This window comes from Mus caroli, chromosome 1 (genome assembly GCF_900094665.2).
Source record: "Mus caroli chromosome 1, CAROLI_EIJ_v1.1, whole genome shotgun sequence".
Taxonomy (NCBI): Eukaryota; Metazoa; Chordata; class Mammalia; order Rodentia; family Muridae; genus Mus; species Mus caroli.
The window spans coordinates 71,745,819-71,758,168 of record NC_034570.1 but is presented as its reverse complement, the minus strand read 5'-3'; the positions used below and the strand labels follow the sequence as shown (position 1 = coordinate 71,758,168).

General features: G+C 44.2%; 1 protein-coding gene across 1 annotated transcript in view; it reads right to left on the bottom strand.

Annotated features, from left to right (window-relative positions):
- The window catches only part of Sgpp2 (sphingosine-1-phosphate phosphatase 2), a 109,674-nt gene that overhangs the window by 51,557 nt on the left and 45,767 nt on the right, over positions 1-12,350 (bottom strand). The window contains exon 2 of the mRNA XM_021158469.1: positions 7,874-8,032. Within this exon, the coding sequence (XP_021014128.1) occupies positions 7,874-8,032 (159 nt within the window). The remainder of the gene's footprint in view (positions 1-7,873; positions 8,033-12,350) is intronic.

Here is a 12,350-nt window from a genome sequence, read left to right as displayed (position 1 = left end):
AAGAACACGTGAGTTGGATTCAGCCCAAGCTGTGGTTGGGGCTTTGGACGTCAAGAGGCAAAGTGAGAGATCTAATGTGGTGAGTGAAGGCTGACACCTGTAGCCAGGGTCAGGAAGGCTCTGTTTCCTGAGGGTTAAGACTAACAGAGAACCCAATAGCTCTGGCCACTGTGTATAGTTACAGAGGCTGGCAGAGCAAAAAAGACGGGGCTAGTGTTTGTGAGCAGATACACCATGAAGACACCCTGTGGGAGGGTGCTCTTACTAAAGAGTCCTGTTTCCCAGGGGACAGAAGGCCTCTGGGGGAAGTCCATCCTGCACAGAGAAAGGATAGAAGAATCAGAGAGGACAGCCATTAGGTTCACAGGGATGGGCAGGCCTAGAGGGTCCAGAAAATTCCAGAGGCCAATATGAAGTAAAACCCCTCAGCTCTGACCAGACCGAACATTTAAGTATAGAAGCTTGTCTTTCATCTCATGCTACAGCAGCACCTATGTGGGACTTAAGCACTCTCATCTCTCATTGTGGCCAAGAATACAGAAAGATGAAGGTACCCAGAGACTAGATGCTTGGCAGTAGGCCTACCTTTGGGAGAAAACGCCCAATCCCTTACAGATCAAAGCCCCACCTCCTTGAAAGGATAAAGGGTCCATTCTTTGCTTCAGGCAGTCTTTTCCACTTGGTTGCTTTGCAAATTAGGATAAAGAAATGGAAGCTGGACCTAAGATTAGCAGGCAGCCTTCCCTCTAATTCAGAAACCACAGTACCAAAGCCCCTCACCTTCACTGTCCTTCAGATTCCAGGGATGCCTTGGTCTTTCAACAGGGGTGTTTAAAAAAAAATCTGGGACAAGCAGCCAGCAGGTGGGAGTGAGGATGAGACATCCCAGGAAACCACAGCACAAAGGACTGAAAGCAGCTCGTGTCCTGTGCCTAAGGACTGAACACACAGGGGATCTGTGATGCAAGTGGAGCCCCTCTTACCAAGCAGTAAAGAGATTTCTGAGGGACTATTGTCGCCATTTGAAGTGACATAATGAAATGGATAGGAACCAACGGATGGAAGACGTGGTACGACCACAACTGCCTGTACCTAGTAGCTGGATCTCCTTCGACAGGTCTCTCTCTTTGTGTGTCGGTTTTCTTTGTAAAATGGGGCGATGGGTATATACAACACTTGGCATAGAGTGGGTGCTCTATAAAAAGCTCCTGAGGGAACCTTCTCCCCTCGAACATATAGCTTTATAAAGAAACTGTTGAAAATTTAAAACTGGTTTTTATTTTTGTTGTTGATTTTGTTTGTTTGGGTTTGGTTTTTGGGACAAGTCTCCCATAGCTGGTCTTGAACTCTCATCCTCCTACCTCCATTCTCCAGGTGATAGGATTATGGGACTGTATCACCAAGCTCAGCTAAGGTTTTTGTTTGCTTGGTTTTCGGTTGTCCTAAGAAAGAGTTGTTGACATTTTTATCTGAAAATAAAAGGGATTTCCACCCCTCCCCCCTTGCCTACTGACTAAGTTTCTTCCTTTTAGTTTACAAATAGGCAGAATAGATTCTGGGGAAAAGCCAGCCCAGAAAGTATGTTTATAAAGATGCTGAGGGACGGATGTACCTGAAGATAGATGATGGAGCCACAGAATAAAAGAGAAACAGGATTCCTGACATTCTGCCATTTAGGGGTCTGTGATATGTTAAAATAGTGGCTCACATACCACAACAGACGAAAGCAGTTCCCCGTGGCAGAGATTTATTGGAGACAAAGAAGGGAAAGAGAGAAAGACAAAGGGAAAAAGTGGGGAAGGGTCTGTCTTTTATTTAGGCTGTGACTTAACCTGTTCAAAGGTAGGTGTGGGAAGTGGACTCTGGGAAGGTATGAGGTTGTCATGGCAACAGGTGTCACCTATGTGTGACATTCCTGAGTTTGGAGCTGATCTGCCAAACTGGTTCTTGATACCAGCAGTCTGAATATGATTTGGCAGCAACTATTTGTTTTATGGTCTTCTTTTTTGAGACAGGGTCTTTCTCTATAGCCCAGGCTGGCCCCAAACTCATAGCAATCCTCTTGCCTCAGCCTCCTTAACATTAGGTTTAGGAAGGGGAGCCATTGTATTTAGCTTTCACCAGAGTGAAATGAAATAAAGAGATGGGCGACTCTGCATCCCAATGTGGTCAGGCCTTAAGTCTGCATCCCCACGCAGTGTTAGTCTAACTACAGTTTTAAAGATGGTCTTCCTCCAAGTCTGTGTTTCAACTGACTTTATACTTATCTGAGTCCAGGCAATTACCCACCCACTCCTAAGTTCACTGACACATCAGAAGTAGGAGTTGAGAGCACTGGGCAGAAATGTCTGTCACCTCAGGCTTAGGAGATGGAGGTCAATAGTTAAGGGTGACAGTGACAGGGAGCAGGTGAGCATGTTTCCCAGTTGTTCATTCAACCTCACGGGCATACTCTCTCTTCCTCTCCCTCCCTCTTCTGGCTCCCCCTCTTCCTCCCTCTGCCCATCTCGCTGCAGGGCCTCACTGAACAGCCTAGGCTGTCCTTGAATGCAGTCTTACTGCTTCCGCCTCTGAGCACCAGGATTGCAGGTGTATACCATTGTCCTAGTTACTTTGTTTTTTTTTAAAGATTTATTTATTTATTACATGTAAGTACACTGTAGCTGTCTTCAGACACTCCAGAAGAGGGCGCCAGATCTCGTTACGGATGGTTGTGAGCCACCATGTGGTTACTGGGATTAGAACTCTGGACCTTCGGAAGAGCAGCCGGGTGCTCTTACCCACTGAGCCATCTCACCAGCCCCCCTGGTTACTTTTTTGTCAACTCGACACAAGCTAGAGTTGTCTGGAGAGAGGGAACCTCCATGGAGAAAATACCGCCATCGGACTGGCCTGTAGGCGGATCTATGGGAGCACTTTTGTCATTAGTGATTGATTGGCCAGTCCACCAGGGCAGTGCCACCTCTGGCAGGTGCAGTATGAAAGCAGGCTGAGCAAGCCATGAGAAGCAAGTCAGAGATCAGTGTTCCTCCAAAGATTCCTGCTTTGAGTCCCAGCCTGTAACCTGTGAACCAAACAAACCCTTTCCTTCCCACATTGCTTTTGGTCTTGTTTTTTTTTTTCCTCACAGCAGTAAAAACCAAACTAAAATAACCATCATGCCTGGAAGTTCCAGTCAGCACATTTTATTTTTTATCATTTGTGGGTGCCAGGTTTATGGATCTATGAAGTAACACACACACCACATACCACACCACACACACACACACACACACACATACACGTAAAAATATAGCATGATGGTAGAAGTGAAATTCTCTAAGGGAGTTAAAGGAACCAACAGCGGGAGGAGAGAAAGGGGAGGAGGGGAGGGGAGGAGAGGGGAAAGGCATACGGCAGGAGCATGATCAAAGTAGATTTTGTGCTTCCATGAAAATGCCTCTGTGAAACACAACACTATGTACAGTGAATGTATGCCAATAGCAAAAAGGGATGGGAGGGATCACTTTCAGATAATGTGATAATTACAGAGAGGCAGATGTATTTATCTACCACATGAGTCAGTTTTAAGGCTTCTTTGTTTTTCATGGTTAACCTACACTAAACCCAATACTCTTCTCTATTATGTGTCAAGACCAAACCAATATACTGAGTCTAACAACCCCGGCAAGACATTTACTTAATATTTAACTAAGGCTAAATTACACATTCTACTTCAGAGGGACGGGGCAGAATCCTGGACGCCTAATTCTATTGCATTCCGGGCAAGTTATAGGGGGTTTCAATCTAGCCATTGTTGGCTCTGCTTAAAGACTCATTAATCTCAAGTGAGAACCAATTTAACAAGCCAGGCAGCCGTTTGAAGTGACTGGTGGGAGCAGTTTAAACAGAGGATTAGGAGATAATCACATTTCGAGGCATCCTTTGGCTCTATAAAGTTGACCCCAGGCCAGGGGGTGTGAGGTGCAGGCCCTCCTCCACACCTCTATAAGCAGGTGGCAAGCTCCTTTGTGGGACAAGCAGGTGGCAGTGGAGAAGACTGATCTCTTTAGATAGGTTTTCAACCCTGTAGTGGTGTACAGGGGTCCCCCGATTCATAAAAAGACACCAAACCCTGAGCGGTAGGACCCTAGCGTGCTCGCAGACATGACTGCACGTGGCCTTTAGATCTGCTCCGAGATACTCTCATCAGCTAGCTGGATGGAAGTAACCATGCAGAGTTAGGAAAGCCAGAATTTAACCTCAGCTTTCCATCTTAAGCTCCTCGGTTGAGAAAGCACAGGATCCCAAGGGCTCCCTGGGAGGAACAGAGTGTTTCTCTGGTTTTCCTTACTGCCAGGCTGTAGTGTCTAAGATGGGGAAGAAAAAAAAAGGTGTGTACATTTGCCAAGTCATTAAGCTTTGGCTACACTGCCCCTTCAATTGTATGGCACACAGCAGCAGGCAAACTACAAATAATTTAACACTAGGTTTGGCTGGGAGTCATTTCAAAAGAACTGTTTGATTTTGAGGGGGTTCACAATGCTGACAGAAATCTGCGAGGACAGCACATCACATCACAAAAACTTCACTTCTCCAATGTCGTTCCAACAGACTTTTGCCCCTTTCCTCCTTCCTGAACATTAGAGGATGCCTCTTTTACGTGTCACATACATAGCACATGTGTGACCATGGGACAAGCCTCCAGGGGTCTCTAGTTGTGTCCTTAAATCAGTGGGGTCTGCAGGCTAGAATCACTACACGCCTCCAACAGGGTTTCTGTTTTGTATTGCATCAGACGGGTCCCCTCTTGTTCCAGAGCCTGGTCCACAGCACTGGCTCCCCAGTCAGTGATCTCTCCCCACCCCTGACCACAGCTGTTTGTACCAAGAACAGCCAGTCTAAGGGACTGGCCACCGATGCATGAGTTTGTGGGATGGAACTGTCCTGAAAATTGGAAATAAGACAGAAACCTTCATACTGACAGCAGGAGGCAGAGCTAAGAGTCACAGCTGTGTTGTGCCTGACAACGACACCAGCCATCAGCCCTCTCAGGTTTTGGTTCCTGGATTCCCTGCAAGCTTAGACCATACCCCACTTCTCTGATTGACTTTGAGCAGCCTAGTGTTGCTGGGAACAAAGACACAGAAACCTAGGTCACATCAGCCAGGTGCTCCTTTTAGGACCATGAGCCTCTGCCCTAACCTCCTAGCTGTGATGAAGGTGGGAGCAAACCCTCCCCCTCCTTCATCTCATCAGGACCACGCCTCGCTTCTGATCAGGGAAACAGTCAAACGCCATGAGTTATTAGGGGGGAAGGTGGTCCTGCTTAGAAACTGCCAGAATCAACAAAGAGCTTATAATATCATCAGAAAAAAATGAAACGGTCTAGGTATGATAACACACTCTTTAAAATAATGTACATATGTTAGATAAGCGGGAATATATTTTTGATAATACATTCTTTAAAACTGACTAGGGGGTGGGGCAAGGAAAACCACAAAGATAAATTGTAGCTGAACCAGAATTCAAACAGCAAGGACTGGGTTTCCCAAAAGTTGGTCCTTGCTGAGCAAGCTATTTAGGGACAGGAAAACTGCAGGCCAGAAACATTAAGTGCCAGAAGACAGACACCTCAAACCCAAATGGCTTAAAAGAAGCCAAGAGGTCACAAAGGGTAAGACAGTGGGGAAGGATGACATTCGTGCCTGAACTACAGAGAAAGGAGCTAGAAAGATGACTCAGCAGGTAAAAGCACCTAGCAAAAATGCTGATGTGCTGAGCTCAAGCCCCTGTAGCCCAGCCTTGGAAGAGTACTGACTTCCTTAGCTTGCCCTCTGACCTCTGCACACATACTGTAGCACCTTCAACACTTATAAACATGAACAAAAAATAAATACATAAAATTTTAAGTATATAAATAGAGCAAAGGGAACATCCAGAAAAAGGCATGCAAATGCTCTTTTTACTTAATACTAGGGTGCAACCCCAGGGTCTTATTTATGCCAGGCAAGCCCTTGTACCACTGAGCAGTCAGATGTGGTGGTACACTCCCTTAACCCTGGCACTAGGAAGGCAGAGGCAAGCAGATCTCTATGCGTTCAAGGCCAACGTGGTCTACACAGTGAGTTTCAGGCCAGCCAAGGCTACATCATGAGATAGCTCAAAAAAAAAAAAAAAACCTCTTTAATACTTGTACTACTGAGATATATCCCTAACCCCGGTAAAGACCAAGTTCAAAGACCAACCTGTGATTCACCTTTGAATCAGCATGTTCTATTAAGGCTAACCTGGGCTCTCATCTTTTATTTTTTCTATATTTTACCAATTTTAATTCTTATAGATGTACCCATTTTTTACACTTATATTTTATCAACAAATGCCATGAAATACCTTGGCGGGGGGAGTCATTGCATCCAAATGCAAGCCAAGAGCTCAGACAATCACACTTCAGATGTTGGCTCATCTTCCAGAGCACAACTGTCTCTCCCTGTGGGAATTCTAATCAGAAGGCACAATCATGGACACAGTTTAAAAATACTTATATGGAACAGGAAAGGGAAACAACGATTTAGTATTTTTCAGCTCACTTAACAAAATGCTTGTCTAAATCTGCTGGGATAAAATACCATTTTGTCAAGGAAAGTAGGAAAAAAAAAGATGTCTAAGCCAGGTTGGGAAGGAAGCTCATTTAATACAGAGGTAAGGCCCTGGGGTCAATCCGCAATATTGAATGAATAAAGCCAAGACTGGTAGTGCATTCCTATAATCCTAGCCTTAGGAAAATAGTGAGTTTGAGGCTAGATCAGGAGACAAAGCACCTTGTCTCAAAAAATATATATATAAGGTACTATTACAGTGACTCCTTTAGCTTGCACGTACATAGTTGTACACATGCACACACATGTATATATATCCCACATGCTTGAGTATTTACACGCAGGGCATTGCACACACACATAGAAAAGTAGAGTGACTGAGGGGGACAATCTCTGTCTTCCACACACATGCACCCACACATGTGAGCATGAGAACACACACACACACACACACACACACACACACACACACCTACCTATGCAAAAGCAAAAACACCCAGGACTTTCTCCCAAGCAAGGCTAAGAGATTATCATACAGAGGAAACAGCAGAAAGGAGTCCTACTGTACACAGGGCTTGTCGTACTATGTTACTCCCTACAGCAGTGCTTCTCAACCTTCCTAATGCTGCAACCCTTTAATACAGTTCCTCATGATGTGGTGACCCCAACCATCAAATTACCGTTTGTTGCCACTTCATAACTATAATTTTGCTACTCTTATGAATCACAATGTAAATACCTGATACCTGGGATATCAGATATGTGACCCCTGTGAATGGGTTGTTTGACTCCGGCCCCATCCCCAAAGAGGTCACCACCCACAGGTTGAGAACTGCTGCCCTATAGCTAGGCACTCGGCCTCAGATGCTTTGATTCTTCGATCGTATGAAGAGTTATTGCTTCCCACTTCTTGGAATTTCTACACTACAGATTCCAGTTAGATTTTGATCAAATTTTACTACAATAGCCTCTTGGAAGGTTTTACCCCACATCCCCACAGGTTTCATACAAAGCTCCTTTGTTTCCTGTTCATTCTCTTATCTCTTTCCTCTAATCTTGTTTACTTACAAGACTGGGAACACCAAAGTACATGAAGTCACAGGTTGGTCTGATTATTACAAATAAGATGCCTTTATTCTGTGCACTCCCTAAAATAGACCAGCCAACAAATTCTCCTATAAGTGGTTTGAAAAAAAGAAAGACCACCTGTGCAAGATACTTGCATACTAAGACAGGTATTCAAGACCTTAGATGTGTCTGCAATCAATGAATAGTAATAACGACAAGATACTTACAACCCATATCACAACCAATCTTCTGGACAAATTAGGGTCGATATTCCAGTGGGTGAAAGGGAGAAACGTGATGTAGAACACTTCCTGGCCCAAAGCGGCTGAAAACCGGAACAGGTAATAGTAGAAATAATTCTTCACCACATGCTCCTCTCCAGAAGCCTGAAAGACAAAGCCCCAAACTTATCACCAGGATGCTGCATCCTCCTGTCTCAGTAAGAGACAGTCAGCCTATATCATCGATGGATATCCATCAGCCCCACTTACACACAGAAGCATAGGAGACCTTAGCATTTCTTGGTGGTTGTTGTTGTTTTGGGGGTTTGTTTATTTTTGTAAGATTAAATACAAAGCATCAAAGGCAGAAGTACCAGAAGCTCCCCTCTCTCCATACACTAACACACACCAAAGAAACCACGCCTCTATCTTGTATGTATAGAGGGCTAGAGACCCGGAGGAGGTCCAGAGGGAGCCGGTACTATATGGGTTCCTGAATTCAGATGGGAAAATGGGGCTTTTCTCAAAGATGTCCACTCAACCCATCTCAGTCCCAAGCAGACGTAACCCTGCTTAGCTTCTGAGGACAGGTGAGAACAGCACAGTCAGGATGGTATGGTACAGACTCCATCCTGTAGTAGTCTCTAGAACATGTGGCTACATCCCCTTACAGAGAAAAGCTGGCTTTGCAGACATAACCAGACAATGAAGAGGGGGTAGAAATGATTTCCTGAGTCTTCCATGTGGGCTCTGTGGTCACGGGGATCCTTGACAAGATGCAGTGAAGGTGTGACACCAAGCTTTTGACCTGTTTTCCCAGCTGAGAAGCCCACTTCCACTGTTGGACAAGTCTTTTCTCTTTTTAAATAAACTTTCTCCATTTGTATCATTTAAGATAAAGAGGACGAAGGGGTCAGGAATGACAGAATCAAAGACCAGGATGGAGATAGTGCATGGCTAGCTTTGATGATGCAGGAAGGAGCCAAAGGCAAGGGTGCAAGGTGCTTGTTCTCTGAAAGTTTAAAGTAAGGAAACAGACTTCTCTCTTGAGTCTCAAGAAGGAATTTGGTGACCTTGGTGACAAGCTGATTTCAGTCAATAAAGGTCTATTTTAGGCTTCTAACTACCAGAGGTTTAAGAGAATAAGTTTCCATTGTCTTAAGACACTAAGTTAGGAGTAAGTTGTTTTAATAGCAATAGGTAACTAACCTAGGGACAGTAGAAAAGGATTTGCCACTACATTTTAGTTCATATTTTAAATAGGACTAATAAAGTCACACCAAGAATGGTGTAAAAAATATAGCTAGTACATGTAGGGAATATTAAAATGTTCTCAAAATTTATCATCCATCCCCTGTCTGTACCTTATCCTTGAATGAGTGAAAGGGGGAAGTGCCAGGACCAAGCAGACAATGCACTTAATACAATACAAATGCAATTGCTTTAAATGTCAACTTGACATAAGTTAGACTATCAGGAAAGGGAATGTCAACCAGATACATTCTACCTTGGGTTGGCCTGTGGGCATGTCTGTAGAGATTGTCTTAATTAAGTTAATTGATGTGGGAAGACAAGCCCATGGTAGGCAGCACTACTCCCTAGGCAGAGAGTCCTGAGCTGTTTAGGAGTGGAGAAATAGAACAGAGCACAAGCAACTATGTTTCCATTCCTTTTCTCTGCTTGTAATTTTGTCTTCATGTCCCCACATCAATGGACTAAAATCTAGATTTGTGAACTGAAACTTTTTTCCATGTATTTGATTTTTGTCATAGTATTTTGTCACAGCAACAAAAATGAAAGTAAAATACCACAGTAAACACTTTCATATTATGGTATATTAATGACAAATTTAACAATAAAACATTTTACTTTTTAAGTGAACCAAAAAAAAAAAAAGAAAGAAAATAAAGAAAAATCTTATCTCTCTGTCTCTGTCTCTCTCCCCTTTCTTTCCTCCCTCTCTGGAGACACTTTCCAGCCTCTCTGGCTTCACTATTTATGTAACTTCGGCTGGCCTGGAGCTCTCTGTAGCACAAGTTGCTTGAAAACTGACAGTCATCTGTCTTGACTTCCCGTGTGCTAGGACTACATACAGGCATGTGACAGGCATGATGTCAGACTTGTAAAGCAGAATTTTAATGGACTGAAAGTCATACACATTCTAAAACTGAAATACAAACACTGAAAATGAGGAGGGAGTGGACACCAGCAGACAGGCTGGCTTCCTAAAGACTTACAGCTCTGCAATTTTGCTTTGTTTTATGCAGAGCTGGAGGTCTTTTAATCCCCAGAGGGAGACAGGGGAAAAGTCATATGTGTCTATTCTGAAGACACTCATCCTCTGCCTGTATACAAGGCTCAGTAGCTACACTGTGACCTGGGGATATTCCAGAGAGCAGGTGTGGGAGGAGCTCTCATCGGCTGAGGGGCACCTTGGAGGACAATTTGTCGGAAATAGATTTTTAAAGGGCCAATATTTTGAAGTCCTTGAAAATAGCCAACAATACTTTTATATTTTAGGCATTAAAATGAATACGACCTTGAAACTGCACAAATATAGCTATACTTAATACGACTGGCTCTCTTCCAGGTATGCATCTCTTCTCCTTTTCCTTTCTGAGAGGCTCTGGTTTTTATTCCAGTGTCTCTGCCTCCCCCCTCAGCACCCTGGAACACAGAGCGAAAGTTAAATGCCTTTTGCATTAAGAAGAGGGTCTGGATGTACTAGAACCAGTCATCTTTAGTTTGAGAATTCAGACTCAAGTCAAGAGGCACAACGGTTTGCCCTGAATATGGTTTCTTGTACCCGTGTCGCATCCTGTATGTTAAAAGGAGGAGAGTAGCCCTCACTCACAGGGGTGAAATTTACTTCTAAATGAATTGAGATTGAATGGCAGCAGAGCGACCCTAAGAAAGACAATGGTGCACAAAAGGAATTGTTCAGGTAACATTTCTGGAAACAAGTAACTTCACCACTAAAGTCTTGGTTATAGGTACCCAAGTAGAGTGATAGATGCTTATCTTTTTACAAAAAGACTCTAGATTCTGAGCTGGGGATATGATTCAGCAGGTAAAGCATTTGCTGTGCAAATTGAGGACCTGAGTCGAGAGATCTCTAGAACCTATCGAGAGCCAAAGGCTTCTTGAGGATACTGGCTTGCTTTGTGTTAACTTGACACAAGCTATCAGAGTCATCAGACCGATTGTCAGGTGAGGAACTGCCTCCAACAGATCCAGCTGTAAGGCATTTTATCAATTAGTGATCAATGGCAGAGGGCCCAGCCCATTGTGGGTGGTGCCATTCCTGGGTTGGGGGTTCTGGGTTCTATGAGAAAGCAAGCTGAGCAAGCCAAGGGAAGCAAGCCAGAAAGCACCATTCCTCCATGCCTTCTGCATCAGCTCCTGCCTCCAGGTTCTTATCCTGCTTTAGTTCCTGTCCCAACTTCTTTTGGTGATGAACAGTGACACAGAAGTGTAAATCAAATAAACCCTTTCCTCCCCAACTTGCCTTTTGGTCACTGTGTTTCCTCGTCGCAGCAACAGAGACCCTAAGACAACGAGCACCTGTAATGTCAGCACCCCTATGGCAAGACAGGTAGAAGGCAGAGACGGGAGGTTCTTCAGAGACTCATGGGCCAAGGAACCTACAGTATACAGCAGTGAACAACAAAGAAATGGCTCCAGCAAGGTGGAAGGTGAAGACAGACACTCAAGGTTGTCCTCTGACCTCCACACGACTACACCATGGCACACGGGCATGCTCATTCACACATACACAACTGTTTATAATTAGGACTTTCCCTTGCAGGAGATCTCAGTGTACAGGGCTTCACTATAGCTTAGGAAGGAACCAGAGTTCCGATTCTCCGATTCGCTACATCGGTCTTCTCAGGAACCACTGAAGAGACAAGAATAAGGGTTAGAAATAGAGATGGAGAGTGAAGAGGAATGAGAGGAGGGGAACAAGGAGAAGAAAGGAGTCCTCACCCCAATCTCTACTCCCCTGTTCCCAGCTTGCCGCGTGTAAGTGGCCTGATGGCCCACGTGCTGGCGCCATGTTCTGGGGTCTTTGTTTAGGAGACACAGAGATGAACATGCCACGTTACAGAAGAGTGAGATGGTGCTGAAGAGAGACATGGAAGGTTGCCAGAGAACAGCTCTTAAAATATTGCGTGTGATTTCCCCTTGTCCTTGGCATATGGCTTCTGTACTGTGATCTTTTTGCCCCTTCCAGTTCAATACATGTCATGATATTTTCTGTTATTAAAACAAAAGATAAATGCTTTTTGGTTCGTACCATCTGCCACACAGCCAAATAGGAATGTCTGGCAAACAGGGTAATAAAATGGGAATTACCCCGCAGGCTTTACTCCAGGCTGTGTATCGTTTTTTTTTTTTTTTTTTTTTTTTTTTTTTTTTTTTTCACCAGTGGTTCTTTCAGATTGTTTTTGTTTTCCGGGGGCATTTTGTTTTCCTGTGATCT